This window comes from Tamandua tetradactyla, chromosome 2, assembly GCF_023851605.1.
Source record: "Tamandua tetradactyla isolate mTamTet1 chromosome 2, mTamTet1.pri, whole genome shotgun sequence".
NCBI lineage: Eukaryota > Metazoa > Chordata > Mammalia > Pilosa > Myrmecophagidae > Tamandua > Tamandua tetradactyla.
Window position 1 is genome coordinate 24,519,855 of NC_135328.1, and position 22,078 is coordinate 24,541,932.

At 35.2% G+C, this 22,078-nt stretch overlaps 1 protein-coding gene across 12 annotated transcripts in view; it reads left to right on the forward strand.

Annotated features, from left to right (window-relative positions):
* Positions 1–22,078, forward strand: part of FSD1L (fibronectin type III and SPRY domain containing 1 like) — a 135,109-nt gene that overhangs the window by 88,310 nt on the left and 24,721 nt on the right. For 10 of the 12 annotated variants that reach the window (XM_077140957.1, XM_077140985.1, XM_077140925.1 and 7 more), the window contains 5 exons: positions 550–671; positions 5,276–5,485; positions 6,720–6,818; positions 10,795–10,921; positions 14,057–14,089. In XM_077140957.1, the coding sequence (XP_076997072.1) occupies positions 550–671; positions 5,276–5,485; positions 6,720–6,818; positions 10,795–10,921; positions 14,057–14,089 (591 nt within the window). The remainder of the gene's footprint in view (positions 1–549; positions 672–5,275; positions 5,486–6,719; positions 6,819–10,794; positions 10,922–14,056; positions 14,090–22,078) is intronic. The other 2 variants (XM_077140944.1, XM_077140916.1) reach the window with 1 other exon arrangement.

Sequence of the window (22,078 nt, forward strand, 5' to 3'; positions counted from 1 at the left end):
GAGTATCACCTACTGGTATTGTGTCCACTGATCAGGAGTGCACTTCTCTCCTTTGCAGACGACACACTATTTGATCAATCTACCTCTGCTCTTATTTAAGAGTACATGAAATAGCTGTGACTACTAGGGAGAATGGATGAATCAGGATGTACATTTCAATATTTGGCATATGAAAAAGAGTGAGGTTGGCATCAGGAAGTCAGTGAAATTGAGTGTGCAGAGTTTCCAGTGAATGTTGGGTCTGTTAAAGATTATTTCTACTGAATATATGTCTCTTACAACAATTACACATGTATACAATTTTATAAAACTGGCAGGTGGGAAATTGTTACAAATTGTCCTAAATATGGCTTAAAATTAAAAGTCATTTTGCAGTTTTTCATTTTAGTTAATTTTCAAAAGATTCTCAGCAAATTTCTTTTGACTTTATTGCCTTTGTATAAGTTTCTAAAATCAAGCGAAATAATTTCTCTTTTCATTTTATAAACTAAACGTGATTTGATACTTCCCTTCCTTTTATTTTAAAAAGTATGTTTGTGTTTGCCATAGAGTCACAATGGCTTCAGCCTTTCGCCTTTCTTTGAAGCCAAAGGTCAGTGACAACATGACTCATTTAATGGTGGATTTCTCTCAGGAAAAACAGATGCTGCAAACTTTGAAGTTTTTGCCAGGTAAATATCTGCATCACAGTAAGTTTCGCATAAAAGCTTTCTTTCTGCAGGATTTTTCTGGATGAACATCAATATGTAAAACTTAAAGCAACATGAATTTTTTTTTCCTCTTCATTCAGCTAAGAAACAGTGAAAATTTGCTAGTCTCTATTTTTAGAGATCCAGGTCAACCTTAATTTGACATACCACTCTAAGTTATCCAAATCACCTTTTTCTTTCCTAAGTATTGCCACTTTCTTAGATTTTTAAAATTTTCATATTGGTCAATACTCCTAGCAATTGGCTTTCTTTTGAAAGCCATTATTAATAAAAAAGAAGTATCCAATTGCCAATGCATTCCTACCAGTATTGCAGCTGAGTTGAGATGTATGTAGATGGTGAGGAGTTAGTTGAGCCCAAGCTGGGCTCACCCACAAATTGACTCTCTCTATACCGGCCTCCCAGAGTGATTCAGTACAATTTATGCCTCAGCAAAATTGTACAGTTATTGCAGACCATAAGTCTTTGTATTTCCACACATGGAGACAAAAGCAGAGCATGTTATACCGATGAATGCTTTTGGTCTGTTAACTTGGCAAAGAATAGTGGTCTGCTTTGCTTATGTTGTAATTATAGAGACTAACATTGTTATGTATCATAGGAACAAAAACTCCACAAGGCAGTTGAATGAAATCAACCATAATGACAAATAATAAATATATCTGTGTCAGCTGTCCTGCTTATATAGTATGTCAAATTCTAAGTATTTGTTGTACAATTACATAGCACAAAGGAGTTGAACTTTGGAGACTCTGTAGTTAATAGAGATTTTTCTTTCTTCATTCCTCCCTCTTCCTTTCCTTCACTTGAAAATTTAAATCAAATTCCTTTCATCTTGGTTTTGATTATTTTGCTAAATTGTTTAGTTTACTTACTAGATCTCATGTTGTTTGGCATTATGATTTTTGTGTATAATTTTTTTTTAATTAATGGAGTAATTGTTTAGAATGGTTTTAGGTTTACAGAAAAATGAGCAGATACTACAGAGTTCCATATGCTCCCTATTCCCCAGTTACAGTTTCACTTATTATTAAGGTCTTATTTAGTGTGGTACATTGTTACAATTGATGTGTTAATACTGTTAAATATTTATTAATTGATTTTCATAGTTTACTTTAGCCTTCACATTTTGTATTGTGCAGTTTTATGGGTTTTGACAAATGCATAATGTCACGTGTCTAATATCATGCAGAATGTATTCACTGCATTAGAAGTCCCCAATGTTCCACCTCTTCAACTTACCTCTCACCCCTGAGCACTTCAGCAACCGCTGATCCTTTACTGTCTGTATAGTTTTGACTTTTCTGGATGTCTATATTGTTGGAATCATGCAGTATATGGTCTTTTCATACTGGCTTCTTTTCACTTTGCAGTAAGCTTTTAAGAGTCTATTGTCTTTTCATGGCTTGATAGCACATTAGTTTTTATTGCTGAATAATATTCCATGTATGGATATACCAGTTTGTTTATTCATTCACCCTTGAAGGACATTGTAGTTGCTTCCAATTTTGGGAAATTATAAAGAAAGCTGCTATAAATATAAGCATCCTTGTGCAGATTTTTGAGTGGACATCAGTTTTTAACTCATTTGGGTAAATACCTAGGAGAGCGATTACTGGGTCATGTGGTAAGACTATGTTTGGTCCTGTAAGAAACTGTCAAAGTGCCTTATAAAATGGCTGAACCATTTTGCAATCTCACCAGCAGTGAATGAGACTTCTTGTTGCTCCACATCCTTGTCAGTATTTGATATTGTCCGTGTTTTGAATTTAGTCATTCTGTTGAGTAGTTAATGGTATCTAATTGTTATAATTTGCAATTTCTTGATAAATTATGATGTTTAACATTTCTTCATATACTTAATTGCCTTCTGTATGTATTCTTTAGTGAAGTGTTTCTTCACATCTTTTGCTCGTTTAAAAATCAGATTGCTTGTTTTCTTATTGTTGAGTTTTAAATGTTTGGGTATGTTTTGGGTACAAATCCCTTATCAGATAGGTGTTCTATGTATATTCTCTCCCTGCCTGTGGCTTGTCTTTTCATTCTCTCAACGGTGTCTTTTGCAGAGCAGAAGTTTATACTTTAAATAATTTCCAATTATCATTTTTTTTCTTTTATGGATTGTACTTTTGGTGTTTTATCTAAAAACTCATTCCCAAATCCAGGATCACCTTCATTTTCTCCTATGTTGTCTTTTAGAAGTTTTATAGTTTATCTTTTTATATTTGAGTCTGTGATCCATTTTAAGTTAATTTTTGTGAATGGTGTAAAAGCTGTCTAAATTAATTTTTTTTTTTTTTTTTTGCCTGTAATGTCCATTTGTTACAGAACAATCTACTGAAAAGTCTATCCTTTCTCCATTGAAATTACCTTTGCTTCTTTTTCAATGATCAGTTGTCGTTATTTGTGTGGGACTATTTTCTGAAATCCTATTCTGGTCCAGTGATCTATTTGTCTACTCTTTCACCTATATCACAGTCTTGATGACAGTAGCTATTTAATAGTAAGTCTTGAAGTCAGGCAGTGCCAGTCCTTTGACTTTGTTTTTGTTCTTTAATATGACATTGACTGTTTAGGGAGTTTTGCTTCCTCATCTCCATTTATTTAGATTTTCTTTAGTTTCTTTCATCAGAGGTTTGTGGTTTTCCTCAGATAGGTTGTGTACATATTTTGTTAGATTTTATACCTAAATATTTCTCTTTTTTTATGTATGTGTGCTAATGTCAATTGTATTATGTTTTTTTTAAATCTGATTCCAAATTTTTATGCAAGTGTATAGGAAAGCAGTTGACTTTTGCATATTTACATTGTGTCCTGTAATCTTACTATAATTGCTTATTAGTTCCCAGGATTTTTTTTTTTTTATTCTTTGGGATTTCTTATTGCTTCTGTTTGCTAAAGCTACTGAAATGCAGTATACCAGAAATGGATTTGCTTTTATAAAGGGGATTTACTAAGGTTAGAAGTTACAATTCTAAGGCTGTGAAAATGTCCACATTAAGACCACCAGGAAAGGTGACCTCCAGGTTCCTTTGTCACAAAGGAAAGTATATGGCAATGTCTGCAGGCCCTTCTCAGTTGGTTTCAAAATGCCTTTCTTAGCGGCTGTGGGTCCTTCTGGCTTCCACCAGGGGCTTTTCTTTTGCATCTCCAAAATGTCTGTCTAGGCGTCTGCTCTCTATATCAGTTCCTCAAGCATCTCCAAACGTCTGTGTCCTGGTTTCGTTCTCTGCTCTCTGTGTTGCTTCTGACTCTTGTTCTCCATGAGCTCTTTTAAGGACTCCAGTTAACTAAGACCTGCTTTGAATGAGTGGGGTCACCTCTCCTTGGAGATAATCTAATCAAAGGGTCATACCCACAGTAAGCCTGCACCCACAAAATTGGCTGTGTTTAAAAGAACCTGGCTTTTCTGGAGGTATATAACAGTTTCAAACCCGCACAGCTGTGTAGACAGTTACATCATATGAGAACAAAGTTTTATTTTTCCTTCCTAATCAGTATACCTTTTATTTCCTTTTCTTGTCTTACTGCATTAACCAGGACTCTCAGTATAAAGCTGAATAGGAGCAGTGAGGGGACATTCTCACCTTGTTTCAGATCTTAGGTACAAAGCATCTATTTTCTCAGCATAAAGTATGATGTTGGCCATAGGTTTTCTGTAGATGTTCTTTATCAAGTTGAAGAAGTTTCTCTTTGTTCCTAACTTCCTGTGACTATTTATCATGAATGGTTTTTGTGTTTTGTGGAATGCTTTTTCTGTATCTGTTAATATGATTGTGTGGTTTTTCTTCCCTAGCCATTTATGTGATGGATCATGTTAATGGATTTTTTAAAATTAGCAAAGTATTTACAACTAGTACCTGCTGGGCTACATAGTTTCATATAATACACATCCACGTTCCTAGAGTACCATGTTCTCCTTTAGCCTGCTATTATGTAAATGGCACATCTGTTAATGTTGAGGAGCCATTGAAAATACATATGGAAAGATATCTTTCATGGAAAAGAAATTGATTAATGTTCATGCATGCTAATTGTGGCCAATTTCTCTAGCTTATTTTAATGAATCATAAAACATTTAGTAAGAAGTAGAAACATTTAAAAACCCTTAATTATTTTGTGTGGAGGGTATTCATTTTTGTTTGGTGTTAAGAAACTACAATTCTTTAGTAAGTGTTTTATTTGAATTATTTTAATCATTGGATTCAAAGCAATTTATTCTACTTTGTCAATACTAAATTATTTCATATCCTGCAGCTATTTGACAATAACAGATTAAAAAGTATAATTGATTTATTTTTTATCCTTAGCATGTGGGAATTTGCTTTTTGCCAACAAGGATTTTAATAAAGTTTAGATAGGTCCAGGAAAGACTTTGAAACCTGAATGTTATATAGTCTAGCAATAAAAGGTGCTCTGAAAAATAGTTATTTTGCATTTGTGGAGTATCCCTTCTCTTAACCTAATCCACATAAATGTAGTTTGAAAGCATAATGAAAAAGAATAGTTTGGATGACTTTAAATATTTGATTAGTGTTACAATAGTCTTTTTTTCCCCCCTGCAGTTCCCAAAGCTCCAGAAATAGATCCAGTAGAGTGTTTGGTGGCTGATAATTCTGTAACAGTATCTTGGAGAATGCCAGAAGAAGATAAAAAGATTGACCATTTTATACTGGAACATAGGAAAACTAATTTTGATGGACTTCCACGTGTAAAGGATGAGCGATGCTGGGAGATAATTGATAATATTAAGGGTAGTGAATATACACTATTAGGTAAAATGACTACATTTCATGAATATCATTCTTAGAAAATAAGGGTAATTGTGAAAAATATTTTGAGTCACCTGAAGGGATGATTAAGTTTCTTTATCCAGGCTGACTTCAGATATTTATTACAGAAGTAAATTTCCTTTAAAATATCAAGAAAAACTTTGTTTTTGTGGCTTCTGGACATTTGGAACCTGGTAAAACAATGTATGTAGAACACACATGAAGGGATATTCTGGAAACAGTATTTCAGAGTAAGATTTAATTTTAAAAATTTTATTTTTATTTTTTAGCATTTTTTTACCATGTTTTTCTGATGAACAAACAAACAAAACCCAAAATAAAAACCCTGTTTTTCAAATGCACACAATACCCACATTTCGCTGATACTGTAAGTACTTTCTTTTACCCTTTTTGGGTCAGTTTCATGTTAACACTTAAAATAGAGCTGTTACTTGATATTAGATATTTGTATGCTGGCCTCTTGAAATTCCTTCAAAATATATGTCAGTATTTAGGAGTCTTTGGATATTTGTAATGGCCAGATATTACCTGAGTGTTTACTTGTTATGAGTAAACAGCAACATTAGTAGTTGCCATTATTGAATACTCACCATTTGTCAAGAGCTGTGCATCTCTTTTAATCTCATTTAATCGATACAGCACATACATCTCATTTAATCCTTACAACAGCTATGAGGATGATATAATCATTTTTACTTTATAGATACAAAACAGGCTCAGTGAAGTTGCCAAAGGTCTCTTTGTAATTTTTGGACTAAGATTCTTTTCTAGAGCTGACTAACCTCAGATTTTTTGCTGTTAATCTCTATGTATCACTTCCTCTTTAAAATCAGTTTTCATGTAAAAGGACAGTAGTTTATAAATTTAAAAATTCTTTTGATTATCTACTTTCCAGAATTTGAATATGTAATTTTAAATTGTGGCATCTCTCCTAATGTGAAATGACATCTTTAACAAGGCTTCAGAGGATACCTTTTTATCACGGAGTTAAAAACAAAACAAAACTGTTTAACTATATAATTTATTTCTCCTGAAAAAATAATAGATGCCATACTTCCTCTTATTTTAAGTGTTATCGACTACATAGGTTCTTACTCTTCTCAAATAAGGAGCTATTTCCAAGGAGGAAAATATAGCTGTTAGAAGGTTCATGCTCATACTTTTGGGGTAGATTTTTTTCATTTTTCATGTCTGAAAATCATTCTCATTTTTTCAGGCTTAAAATTTGATTCAAAATATATGAATTTCAGAGTGCGAGCTTGTAACAAGGCTGTGGCTGGAGAGTACTCTGATCCAGTGACTCTGGAGACCAAAGGTAAGATCAGTAGCTATTTGTACAGCATGAAACAAATCTTAGCATCTGAAGTTATTCAAGACTTCATTGACAGAGAGTATTTCATGTGTGGTTGCATTCTCCCAACTACCCAAAATCCCCAAAGTAAGAATTATAAGATGGGACTTAAATAAAAATAGGACATTGGTAGTGGTTTTCCATGTTCATTAGATTTTCCATGATGATTGTATTCAATGGATATAATCACCTGAGATGATGATACGTTCTCTGGTGACTGCTTAGTTTATAAGATTTCAGTGTAGTATAAATATGTAAGCATTTCTAAGATTTGCCCAGTTTTCCCAGGTTCTGAATTGTGGCTCAATAATGGAGAAGTACATCTGTATAGTGCAAATCCACTTTTGTTTTCCTGAATCTTATTGCAGTTATATAGTTTATCAGGGTTTACAGGGTTTTTTTCACAATTCTTCATTTGATCACTAAAATCATCTTAACGAGATCAGTAGAATAGACATAATTAATTGATTCCCTTTTGTAGATAAGGAAAGTGAAGTGTAGATATGTTAAATGACTTGCCCAGCAAGACCCCTTGAACTGGCTGGGAAAGGTCTGAATAAGAATCCATTTCCAACTTTTGAACTAACATTTACTGTGGGCCAGGAACGCAGGTTCTCTTTCTCTCTGAGATAAGTTTGCATTTAGTTAAACTCTCTTTTTAATGAAAATGATTTTTCAGATATTTCCCTATATGATATTCATAATCTAAGGATCTTCCTAGTTGTGAGATAATTGTCTGGTTCACTTCCAGAATCAGACCTTACACATTGTTGTAGGTACTTGAACCTTATAGGGTGTTCCCCTGACTTCTAGTTCATATTTGTGTGGATTCACATGCCAGAAACTTGCTGTGCTTTGGAGGAAACTATCATATCAGAATAAAACGAAGTTTGAGGCCCAGAAGTTATTGACAAGACATCCTCAGAAAAATGTATTTGTATCACAAAGTCTACAAAGAACTAACTTCAAGAAATTTATTTAGGTTATCCACTGTTTTTATTTGAGAACTAAGGTAACATACTCACCTGAGAAATGTAATTATATTCAATTACTTATTATTAAACTGAGATTTTACTGTGGTTTTCTTCAGAGATTTTTACCATTTCAAAATATAGTCATATTTATAGGCAGATAAATATATAACTTGAACTGCTCTTAGCTGTTGTCAAGATGAAACTGCATTATCATCATCATCATCATCCCGGTTTTAGGGGCATCGTTTCTTTTTATTTTTTCTGGTCCTCTTCAGTTCCTTTTCATTTACCTGTTATATTAGGTGATCAAACATGAACTTAAATGTAGTGAATTGTACCTTTTTTGTAAATTCTGGCTTGTAGTTTTCTTGGAGCTGAGCTGTCTTCTCTTGTTAGCAGTATTTGGGACTTACTAGTAAAACTCTTGGCCTTGGGATTTTGGAAGAAAGATTAAGTTGATTTTGTTTTTTTGTGAGTTTATCACTGTTGGGTAAATCCCTGGAATGGGGATAAACTGAAACTCAACCTTGAGGCACACTAAACAGTGATCCTGACCATCGGGGAGATCCAGGACAAAATTTTTCACTCATGTGGCTGTGGGTCAAAGTTTCCTGGGTTATTGAATATCATTGAGGTGGCTACTGATGAGCTTATCAGTTCATTAGGAGAAGTCTAGATTCAATAGAATCGTACATTGAACAACTCTTTACTAATTTTATTTGGCTGGCTGCTGCTCTTGTTGACCAAACAATAGAAATAAATGTTTGGATGAAGTACTGGAGAGGACAGGAGAGAGAGGTAGGTATTAAGACATATCAAAATTTCATATCCTACCACTTACGATCCTTGGTATTTAAAATTGTGTACATTGTTAACTTCTGCCCCTCCAATATAAGTAGCACTATTTCTTCTGGCCTTGAAATTGTCAATAGTGTTAACAATAATGACTATAATTTTTAAGATGTATTATCCCAACCTCCTCTGTGAAGGTAAATTATGTTATATTAATAAGTTATAAATAGCTCTCCAACTTCAAATGATAATGGCTATAATTTTATAGTACTAAGAAAGCAACTTCCAACACAAATTAAACACATGAAATATATCTGTACCCTGATCTTTAGTGCCTTGTTTTCCCAGAAAAATATGGAAAGTGAAATCCAGCTGTATTATTGGACTTAAGCCAGGACTAACATTGGAGGCCATCTTTGCTCTTTTAGGGCTGGTCTGTTTTTTTTTTTAATTATACAGTGTTATCCTGTCATCATAAAGATTTGTGTGCCTTAGCTGAGATCACAAAAAGGGATAGTATCCAAGCAAAAAAGAGAGAGAGAGATTGTACCCCTAAGATTTGATCAGTGTATTTCCATTTGGGTGCTGTCTTATTTGGTAGGTCTGCTCTCAGTGGTGGTGGTATCTCTTCTTGCCACTCTTGCCATCATGATTGGTATTGGCTCTTCTGTCCATCGTATCAAACATTAGAGAAAAATCCTAGGATTTTAAGAAGCCGTTGAGACTTAATGGCACCACTGAGTTAAATTCATTTTTTATTTTGCTCAAAAATATAGACGCTTTTACGTGAATTACCTAAGATCTAATATAGAGGTTAACCTTATTTTCTTAAGATTGTTTGTTGGCAATATAGGGTGTCGCTGCAGCTTAGTGTGCTTTTACTGGTTTACACTGCTTCACTGTATAAGCAAATTTTAGCCTAACTTTTTAGTAACCTATCAATTAAGGAATTCTGTTTTCATTTTACTGAATAAGTGCATCTTTCTTGTTCCTCTGAGTTCATTTCTGCTTAGATGTAGATTTTGAAAGCCACTAAACTTTGGAAGTAATACATTTACTAGAAACTCTTGTGTCAGTAGATTTAGATTTAGAATGTTTTATAAGTAAAAACAATGAACAGTGGATTATATGCATAGTTGAAATTAAAGTTCTCTTTATAGAACAATAGAGAATAAAAGGATCCTTGATTCACTAGGTAAACATTAGGTTTTCTGTATGCTTATTTTGTTGTTTGATGGTGCATACTTAATAGACACACTGAAGCCTTAGGTAAATGAAAGTAATATCCTTAATATCCTGAAATTCAGAAGTTCAGAAGTTTGGACTTTGGGAGGAAAATATAACTTAAGAAGCAGATTACTTGGCAACTGCATAATAGAGGATGCCTTTGTTGAGATAGAAACTCTGGGAATTGCATTTGAAAATAAGATTTGTGCATTGCTCTGCTGTGAATCAGTAAATTTAAATGATTTTACCCTCATTTTCCAAAGAGAGAAGGTAATAGCTTCCCACACTGATTTCTAAGTTAGCAGTTTTTATTGAGTCTTGTGAATAGTGTAGATAGTTCCCCCAAATATCAGATATTCTGAAAAGTATAGTTTTGTTTCATGGATTTTTTTTTCATTTATTTGTTTCCATTTAAGTGGCCCCTTTCCCACTTTCTCCACATGGCTGTTATGGCTCCTGTTTCTCTCTGTTTGAAACAGAGCTTCAGTATAAAATTATTAAGCAACAGAGTGCCAGAGAAAATGTGTGTGCCACGATATATTTTTACTACATCACTTTCTTCTCATAATTAAGTTTACCTACTTCCCCTTCCTATTTAATTATAGCATCAATTGATAATCAACTAATATTCTAATAGCAGGAAACTGAGGTTATTGTGTGCTGATAGAGATTCTGGCGGAGAGAATAGAAGCACCAGTGGGCATGCAAGTAGAATGTACTTTATTGGAGTGTAGGGTATGAAAAGAAGAATAGTGGGAAATAAGGTAGGAATGGTAAATTGCAGCCCTATCTTCAAAGGCCTTAAATGTTGAATTGAGAATTTGGAAATTATTCCCTGTGTATAACGTTGAATCAGCTAAGTAGGAAAATTATATTATGAAAGCTGTGCTTCATAAAGTGAAGGTATGCTACTTTAAACAAAAAAATTGAAATGTTGTCTTGGATAGCACTAAACTTCAATTTGGATAACTCATCATCCCATTTGAACCTGAAAGTTGAAGATTCTTGTGTAGAGTGGGATCCTACTGGAGGAAAAGGTCAAGAAAAAATTAAAGGAAAAGAGAACAAGGGCAGGTAAGCTAGTTCATTAGATCTGTTATTTGGACAAATGCTTGCACATTGACTCTTATTTTATAGTAACTTAATAATGAAATTCTTATTCTATAGATGAATATGATTTATGATATAATAACTAACATGAAAGTGAAAAATATATTACGGCTTGTCCATACTTGAATTTGTTATTAATATTTTTCATTAACTTTTTTATTGTGTAATGTGACATATATACAAAGCAAAGCAAAGCAGCAAAAAAAAAAAAATCATTTTAAAAGCACTCTTCAACAAGTAGTTACAGGACACATCCCAGAGTTTGTCATGGGCAACCATATGATCCTCTCAGATTTTTTCTTCTAGATTTTTTAATCCTCTTCTTTGACATTTGTGTTTCAGTATTCCATTTCTTTAAAGTTACAGACAAGGAAACTTGAACTACTTAGAGAAAAGTTCCTAGTATAATTACTGACTCTTAGACTTTCAGGTAGCCTGTGTCTCCTCTGAAGGTCTGCACTGAGTGACAGATGTTAGCATGTATTACTCCTGAGTCTTGCCCCTGGTTAGCAATGTTACCAACTGAAAAAGAAGGCTGGAGAACGTTTTATTGTTGCCAGAACTTATTTAGTTGTTCTCTGAAGGCATGGGAGCCTTTTTTATTTTTTTAATATTTTTATTGACACATCTTTGCACGCATACAGTCCACACATGGTGTACAATCAGTGGCTCACAATATCATCATATAGTTTTGTATTCATCACTGTGATCATTTTTTAGAACATTTGCATCACTCCAGAAAAAGAAATAAAAAGAAAAAAGGAAAAACTCATACATCCCGTACCTCTTACCCATTCCTCTCATTGACGACTAGTATTTCCGTCTACCCAATTTATTTTACCCCTTATACTCCTATTATTTATTTATTTTTCATCCATATTTTTTTTGCTCGTTTGTCCATACTCTGGATAAAATGAGCATCAGACACAAGGTTTTCACAGTCACACAATCACTGGTAAAGGTTTTCTCTTTATACCGTCATCTTCAAGAATCAAGACTACTGGAACACAGCTCAACAGTTTCAAATATTTCCCTCCAGCCATTCCAATACACCATAAACTGAAAAGGGGTCTCTGTTTAAAGCATAAGAATAACCTCCAGGATAAACTCTTGACTCTGTTTGAAATCTCTCAGCCACTGAGACTTTATTTTGTCTCATTTCTCTTTTCTCCTTTTTGGTTAAGAAGGCTTTCTCATTCCCATGATGCCAGGCAAGAGTTCTGTCTCACATTGCCAGGCAGATTTACACCTCTGGGAGTCATGTCCCATGTAGGAGAGGGCAGTGAATTTACCTGCTGCGTTGACTTAGACAGAGAGGTCACAAATGAGTTACAAAAGAGGTTCTCTGGAAGTGACTCTTAGGCCTAATTTTATGTAGGCTTAGCCTATCCTTTGCAGGAATAAGTTTCATAGAGGCAAACTCCAAGATTGAGGACTAGACTTATTGATTTGATTGTCCCCACCGCTTGCGAGGATATCAGAAATTCTCCAGATGGAAGGGTGAATATTTCTTCCTTTCTCCCAGTCCTAAAGTATAGGACTTTGCAGATACTTTATAAACTGTCCAGATTACTCTGGGATATATCAGGGCATCACATTAAACTGGACAAACCAACAAAATCTCACGCCCTATTCAACATTCCATGTACTTTTGGTTCAACTCAACTGACCATAGAAGTTAAATTAGGTAATGTACTACCCAAACTATAAATTTTGCACCAACTAAACATCTCTCCCCTTGGTCTCACACAGAAGTTGAAGTTTAGAAATATGGACAACAACATCCTTTACCCTGTATTCTGATCTACCTTAGTCCTATCCAGATCAGCTTCCTTCATGTCTCTAGTTGAGATCTGATCCTTTTTTCAACTTTTTAAATAGTTCCTATACGGGGTACAACTGACTTTCTTAACTTTAGAGCTCTAACTCTTTGTCTCAATTTAACCTGGGAATGACCAGGTTAGATACAAATAGCTCATCATTTCAGAATTTAGAAATGAAAGTTATAACTCCTTAATATAAGTGACTCCTATAAGAGCTTACAGTCTAGGACCATTTACAATAGGCCCCAACCTGTTAACTCATGACTTCAGTTCACCAAGTTTTTATATTATAGTTAGTCCATATGAGTGAGGCATGATAATATTTATCTTTTTATTTCTCACATTTCATTCAATATACAGTCCTTAAAGTTCATTCACCTAGTTATATGCCTCACAACTTCATTCCTTCTTGTTGCTGTTCAGTAGTCCATTGTATGTATACACCAGAGTTCCATTTCCATTCCTGAGTCCTACGCTTAGGACACCACCATCCATTGTGAATCACAAACACTGCCACCATAAACACCAATGTGCAAATGTCCATTCCTGTCCAGTTCCTCCAGATGTATACTGAGCAACGGGGTTTCAGAGAGCCTTTCTTTCTTTTTTTTTAACTTTATTTTGACATTTGTTCCCGCTATTATTTATTTTTATTCCATATGTTCTACTCGTCTGTTGACAGGGTAGATAAAAGGAGCATCTAACACAAGGTTTTCACAATCACACAGTCACACTGTGAAAGCTGTATCATTATACAATCATCATTAAGAAACATGGCTACTGGAACACAGCTCTACATTTTCAGGCAGTTCCCTCCAGCTTCTCCATTACATCTTAATGCATAAGAATAACCTCCAGGATAACCTCTTGACTCTGTTTGGAATCTCTCAGCCATTGACACTTTGTCTCATTTCACGCTTACCCCTTTTGGTTGGAAAGGTTTTCTCAATTCCTTGATGCTGAGTCTCAGCTCATTCTAGAATATCTGTCCCATGTTGCCAGGAAGGTCCACACCCCTGGGAGTCATGTCCCACGTAGACTGGGGGAGGGTGGTGAGTTTGCCTGTTGTGTTGACTGGAGAGAGAGAGAGCCTTTCTTAACAGAGGACAATTTTGCTCAAACTGAGTAATCAAGATAAATATCAGTGAATTGCAGCAATTAATTAAAAAATATAAAAGGCATTTCCCTATTAGGATTCTGGTCTAATTTTTTTTATAAAGTGTTAACGTTAAGATTTAAAGCACTCTCTTAACAGTTGCCTATTTTTATCTGACAGTGTCCATGTTACTTCACTGAAGAAACACACAAGGTGATGATCTATGTCTGTGTAGTTCTAGGACTTAGTGTATTTAGCTTGGCTCAATAACTTTTAATTTTTTTTTAACCAGTTAGCAGAAGCCATTGCAGCAGCCTTTATAAGCTAAAATACTGCTCTTTGTAGACTGTCTGTATTGGTAGCTTATATTTTGAATTTACAACATTATAGTGTGCTAGCTATTATTTGTATGTTATTATATATGATAACAAAACAGTAAGCTCTGCTTCCTTGAACTGTTTTCCTACACCTGATTTTTTCTGCATTTACTCATATCTGGCATCTTTCTTCTTGTGCTGTATTCAATATATCTAACATGCTTTGCTTTTATTTGTATTTGACACTGTGCAGGTTTGAAGTGTTCTTTATTTTAGAATAATCATGCAGTTTCAAAAGCATCAGAATAAAATAAAAGTCATTGCTTAGATTATTATGACAGGGCAGGAGGATGAATCATTTCAAATTGCACTAAAAAGAATGTGCTAACTTGAAGATACTACATGTCTTTACCAGAAAACAGAATGTATTTTCTTTTCAGAATTATCTTCCTCTCTTCTTTATTTGCTCATTATTGGTGAAAGTGATTTCATAGTTAGAGAATTATATATTTTTTAATACTTTTAGATTTGTTATAGGTAAATCAAGAACCTGCAATGCCAAGCCAAGTCATTTGTGGGCAGTAGGGAAGGATTTGAAGATTTTAAAGTAAGGGAATCAGAACTAGATTTGTCTGGTACCAATGAACACGATGAATTGAGTAGCAAAGAGATAATTCAAGAAGTTGGCAAAACAGTCCAGACTAGAAATGGCAGAGAGCCTTATTTTAGATAAAGTGGCCAAGGTGTCTATAAGAGAGAGGAAAATATAGCCATTGTTCTAAGGCTCAGAAGACTGGGATGCTGCAGTGGAAAAGTTCTCCTTATTTAATTTTTCTCTGAAACTAAGCTGCCATTCTTAATAATTGTATCTGTTTTTCTTTCCCCCATGCTTTCCTTTTACTTCTTTACTACCGGTAAGTTGCAAATTTTTTCTTAAACAAAATTCCCTTCCCTGGTTATCAAAAGAGCTCCTAACATATTTTGAGGCAGTGCTAAGTGAAACATTTCTGTTTATTCACATTATTTTCCCCTGCTATTTATTGCCCTGCATCACCTGAAGAATATATTTCAAAGTGCATGTTCCTTCCCAATAAAAATTCTAGACTACCAACTAAGGAGGTAAAATATATTTTCAAGAAGTTTTCCTAATTGGTTCTGATTGTTTTTAGCCTTCCTCAGTTGACCACCACTAATTTACTACAAAATCCTGAAGACCTATGTTTCTTCAATTTGAAAATGTAGTTCAGAAAGGTAATAACATATTCCATTTACTCAGTTAGTATGGGTTCATTCATTAGCCAGAAATTGCACAGCAGCTCTGTACTGAGGCTGCAGGGATGAGATGTGGTTCCTGCCAGTAGTTGTTTTCCTTCCTTCAGCTGACCCACATTCAAATTCCTTGCTTGCTCTAAGCAACCAGATACTGATACACCATGTGATAATTTGTATAAGTACTGTCTTTTCATGGCCACCTGTTAAACCCCTTTCACTTGTTAAGAGAGTTTTGTTTGTTTGTTTAACTCATTGGCCACCCAACCCAGCTGAGCATCAAAATCCTTAATTAAAAAACACAATTCTTAATGCAAAAACACTTATTTCTAGATTCCATCCTCTGATGTTTTGATTCAGCAATCCGGGTGGGATTTAGTAATTTATACTTTGAGATGTTCCCCAAGTGATTCTAATATGCAGCAGGTTTGAGAACCACTGTTTTGCCCCACTGGGCTTGCTCTTTGATCTTTCATGGCTTATTTAATTCCTCACTCGTAATAACGTATCTGCTCTGATCTCCTTTCATCTGATTCTTGCTCAGTTACCCACAGCAGAATCTTTTTTATTTTCTTTACTTTACCTTTCAACTAAAAAGCACCATAGGTCATGACTGTGAAGTGTCAGGATATCAGCATTGGGGTTTGAAGTGAAATTAGATATAGTGAAGAGCTAGTGTTCTGACATTGTCATATTCTGTCTTCCTTCCCTAGTTAGAAAACTAATTTTCCACAAATATTGATATTCAAGATTAATTAAAATTTTTTTATTTTTCTACTACTTATTGATATTTACAGTTGAATTAACTTGGAAAGGAGAAGATTAATATCTAATATGTCTTTTTGAATTAGGTAGTCTTTGATGAACTATGGTGAGTGCCCACCCATTTTTTCCTAGGGGAGAGTGTATTATATTTCAGATGATCAGTTTCAAATGAGCTCTTGAAGAATAACTGAATCATACTAAGTTCTTGTATTGCATAGAGATTCTGGAGACCTAAAATTTTATTTATAAGCCATGTTAGAACAATTTTATGTTTACCTCTTTCCGTTGCTTGTGTTCTAATGTTATGCCTAGAATAGTGATTTTCACATTTTTTTTAAAAACAAAAGAATAGTTTCTTCAAATAAAACATTTCCAAAAGCCTGATCTAAAAAGAGAAAAGTATAGCTATCAATGAAGGGAAGGAACCCTGGAACTGGCTTCTTCCAGAGTCCTGCAGTAGCCCGTGTGGCATCTGTGAATTTTCTTCCTTCAGGAACATGCTTTCAAAATCACTGATTTCAACCAGAGGAGCATGAAAATTAGAGCTACACTTAACTTTTAATTTTGGAGAAAATTTTGGTGAAAACATAATGTTATCTTTTCTCCTTAATCCCAGATAAAATATTTAAAAAGCACACAGATATTTTGTAGTCAGTTTTGTAACATTTTGATCAGGTTCTATAGAAAAAAATTAGAAAATTGCGATGCAGTTCTTTTTTTTTAAGTATCAGTGAGTGGAGAGAATGTTTGTATAGTTTTATTTTCTTCCCCCTTACTGACTTTGAATAGTATTGAATAACAAGTTTTAATTTAGGAAACTAGGTCAAGGTAAACTTGTTTGAAGTGGTTAAACAAAAATTATTATTGATACTCAAACAATAAAGAGCAGAAACTTTCTTCATTTATATTTCTACTCTTTATTTTAGAGAGGACTTAACAAAACTTTTGAGGTTTTTCCTCTCGAGTTTTGTTTTGTTTTTTGTTTTCTTAATAGGAAGACATTGCTAACTGCCTGAGCTCAAATTTCACAGAAATTTTAATATGACTTTTCTTATTCATCTCTGTTTCGTGCTGTCTTGTCAAATAGAACCTGCAGTAAGTTGCCTGATTCCTTTTTTTAATCTTTACCAAAAAGAACATTTGACATTTTGAAAAGAGTTAAACTAAATCTTTGTATGCTGTAGCTGTAGACTTATAATTATGCTGTATAATATCTTTCACTAGGAAATACTTGAAGTTCCCAAATTTACAGTTTTAATCTTTGAAACTGTCCAATAAATCTGCTTTCTGACAGCAAGACAGCATTAAAATAGTGCAGAATGAAGTATATGAATAATTGAATTATAGCTTTGTCTTGCCTTGCCTTTGTCACGGATTGCTGTTCAGTATTAATTGATGGCTTATTGTAAAATTTGTTAGATTGATCTTTTCTTCAGAAGAAAAATTCTAGCACAACTATATTGAAAAAGTGGTTACTGAGAATATATGGTGAAAGTCATCCCTGTTCCCTCTAAGAAATTTTTGTTTTTATTTTTAAAATGTATTGATTCAATATAATTTAAATGTTATTTGAAAAATATTTTTTGGGATTTTGTTTTTTTTTTAGTTTCTGTTAGTATAAGGCCTAGTACTGTTCAGTTTGTGTAAGGGTAGTTAGCCCAGAACCTGTCCATTTTAGTAGGTGAAATACTTCATAGTATTTGGTATTATCCTGTACATGGATTTGGTCAGTTGTTTCTCTTTTTAGGAAGAAAAGGTCCAGAGCAAAAGTGGCACTTGTAAATTTTTGATATTGGAAGGGTCTTTCACTAATATGGGGTAGGGAGATGAAACTATCTGATGTTCTGAAGAGTCTGGGCTAGGTTTCAAGATTTATCTGGACCAAGAACCCATCTGGAGGTTGTAAGTTTCGGGAAAGTTACTCCAGTGCCTGGAACCTTTGTGGAATCTTACATATTGCTCTAGGTGTTCTTTAGAATTGGCTGGAATGGTCCCAGTTGGGGGTTGCCAGATTATGATAGGTAGCAGGGTCTACCTGAAGCTTGTGTAAGAGCAACTTCCAGAGTAGCCTCTTAACTTTATTTGAACTCTCTCAGCCACTGATATTTTATTAATTACACCTCTTTTCCCCTTTTTGGTCAGTATGTAATTGTTGCTCCCACAGTACTAGGTCTGATTCATCCCTGGGAGTCATCTCGCCAGGAAGACTTTCACCCCTGGATGTCATGTTCCATGTAGGGGGTAGGGCAATGATTCCACTTGCAGAGTTGGGCTTAGAGAGAGTAAGGCCACATCTGAGCAACAGCAGAGGTCCTCCAGAAGTAAATCTTCTGCATGCCTATAGGTAGTCCAAGCTTCTCTGCTACCTACAAAAGCTTCACAAGAGTAAGCCTCATGATCTCAGGCATGTCCTATTGATTTGGGCGTCCCTAAAGTTTGACACAGTATCTGAGGATTCCCTGATGGTAAGGTTTAATAGTTCCATATTCTTTGTCCCCTCCCTCAGGGGACTTTGTCAATACTTTTTGGTTATCAGCTTAATATACTCTAGGATGTTTCCAGGCACTACAATAATTTATACAGGATTAAAGGACCTTTTTCTTATTCTGTGCTTCCTGTGTTTCAGTTGTTCAAATGAGCTATACAGATAGGTTGATTTCAATTATGCACTACAGAAAATTTCAGTTCCAGATCAAATAAACCTTTCTTCCATTGGTCTCAGAGAGTATGTGTGGTTCTAAAATATAGACCCTGTCTTCCTTAGCCCTATGTTCTGAATTATTTTAACCCCAACCTGTTCGGCTTCTTTCTTATCTCTAAATATCAGGTTATATATAAAACAGCCTCTCAAAATCCAGAAATAATAATCACCACTCCAGTTTCTGGCTTATTTTGTATCACTACATGTCCCACATGTTCATTCACATCATTGCATGCCTCATGACTTTGTTCTTTTTTGTAGCAGCACAGCCTTTGTTCATAAGTATACACCGTTGTTCACCAATCTTCTTCTCCCTCAGTGTATCCTTCAGCCACCTGCATTCATCGGGCATCATGTAGGGGGCCCAAAATCCACAGTCTGTCAACATTCTCAATTTTAGATTTTTTCATTGTTCCCAAGAGACAGAAAACCAATAAATACACTCTCACCAGATAGAAAATCTAAACCTCCTCTTAACTCTTGTCCCTCACCCCATTATTTACCTCTGCAGTTGCTGGGGTAGTGCTGATGGTTTCCTTTTGAACATAGCTCGTAGCATACAATAGCAGTTTTCCCCTGTACCCTGGACTTAAACACGCTTATACAAGAATCATATCTTTGAAGTAATTCTTATGAGAACTCGTTCATATTTCTAGTGTGAGTCAGTGGGACATGTAGGTCTATCCAGCCCCTTTCAATCTTGTTCATCTTCAATATGGTGATATTACTTTTAGACCCACTAGAGAATCACCTTTACTCCTATTTGTTCCCTTACATTGAAGTTCAACCTCATTAGCTAATGTTTCACTCATCTCTAGCTTCTATGTATCTCTAAGTCCCCTATATTCTGTATTATAAGCCTCTGATTATACCTTTATGCTGGTCATAAAAGTGGAATCATACAGTATCAGTCTTTTTGTGTTTGGCTAATTTTGCTCAGCATTATGTCCTCAAGAGGCATCCATCTTTTCATGTGCTTCAGGTCATCATTTTTTCTTACTGCTGCGTAATATTCTCCTACAATTATTGTTGAAATGTCTATCACTTCCTTCAGTTTTGCCAGTGTCTGTCTCATATACTTTGAAGCTCCTTGATTGGAAGCATAAACATTTATGATTGTTATATGTTCTTGGTGATTTGACCCTTTAATTAGTATATAGTGTCCTTCTTTGTCTCTTATGATGTCTTTACATTTCAAGTCTATTTTGTCCGATATTAGTATAGCTGCTGCTCCTTTTTTTTTAGTTATACCTGGCATAGAAAATCTTTTCCATCCTTTCACTTTCAATCTATTAAGTCTAAGATGAATCTCCTGTAAGCAATATATAGCTGGATTATGTTTCTTAATCCATTCTCCCAATCTGTATCTTTTAATTAGTAAATTTATTCATTAGCATTCAAAGGTGTTACTGAAAAGGCGCTTCTTGAGTCCACCATCTTATCTGTTTTATTTTATTTGTCAAATCTATATATTCTTTTCCCTCTTTCTCTTTGTATTCTTTAAATTACCCTTAGTGTTACTCTTCAATTCTGTGCCCTCCTCCAGACCTCCTCTCCTGTCTTTTTTTTCAGCTGGCAGAACTCTTTTTAGTATTTCTTGTAAGGCTGGTCTCTTGTTGACAGAGTCTTTCAGGACTTCTTTGTCTGTGAAAACTTAAGTCTCTACCTCAGTTTTGAAGGACAGTTTATCTGGGTACGAAATTCTTGGTGGAAGTCTTTCTCTTTCAGGATCTTGAATATATCATACCACTGCCTTCTCGCCTCCAGGGTGCTAGTTGAGTAGTCTGAACTCAGTCTTATTTGATTTCTCTTGTATGTAATAGATTGTTTTTCTCTTGCCACTTTCAGGATTTTCTGCTTCTCTTCAACTTTTGACAGACTGATTAGTATGTGCCTTGGGGAAGGCATGTTTTGAATTTATTCTGTTTGGAGTTCTTTGGGCTTTTTGACTTGTATATTTATGTCCTTTATGAGGGTTGGGAAGTTTTCCCCCCATTATATCCTCTGCTATTCTTCCTAGCCCTTTACTCCTCTTTCTTCTTCAGGGAAACCAATGATTCTTATATTTGCGTGCTTTGTTTTTTCTATCATTTCCCTGAGCTCTCATTCAATTTTTTCCATCTTTTTTGCCATTTGCTGTTTCGAGTCTTCGAAGTCAGTTATCCTGTCCTTCATATCACTGATTTTTTCTTCTGTCTCTTCAGATCTGGTGTTGTGTGCCTCTAGTATGTTTTTTATTTCATCAACAGAGTCTTTAATGTGATTTTGCTATTTTATTTATAGTAATTTCTGCTATTTTCTATTTATTCTTTCAAATTCCTCTTTGTGCTCTTCTACTGTCTTCTTGATCTCCTTATGTCATTTGCTATCCCACTTATTTTATTAAATAGAGTTGTATGGACATCTTTGATTAGTTGTTCCAATGTCTGTGTCTCCTCTGGTGTTTTAATTTAGTCATTAGGCAGGGCTATTATCTGTCTTCATTGTGATATGCTTAGTGATCTTCTGCTGTCTTTGTCGCATGTAAATGTCTTGATTGATTTACTTTGGAAATTGATTTCTTTCAGTAATCTAAGGCCTTGTGTTTGCGGGATGGTTTTACAGCGGGTAGCAGGGCATGGGGTGGAGCACTCAGTGTGGTGATTTGTTTCAGGGCAGGTGTGGGTGCAGGTTGAGGATGTTACACTGATGCTTGTGAACGTGGGTGCCCCTCAGCCAGGGAGGATTCATGTGCCTGTGCCCGTGTACCTGTCCGGTGGTATAACCCTGTTGTGTGCTGGTCTAAGGAATGGGGCCCTTTGTGTGCATGTGTAGAGCTATGGCAGCAGGTCGGCATTACACCTTCATGGATTGGGGGCAGATGTGAGGTCAGCACTTTCTCAGTGCTGGGAATTGAGGCTGAGGACTGTGCGCATACGTGGTTCTAGGACTGCTATAAAGTGTGGTTCCCAGAGCTGAATGACGTGATTGGGGGCCTGTGTGTGTGTGTGGGCCTGGGAGTGCATAAACAGCTGCACTGAACTCAGGAAGGGTGGGGTGAGGCTGTGCAACACTATGGGTGGTGGCCAGGGGTAGTCAAGGTATGGAGGTTAGTGCCCATAACCTTTATGTGCTGGTAACAGCCTGCAGGAGACAGGGTCAGGGAGGTAG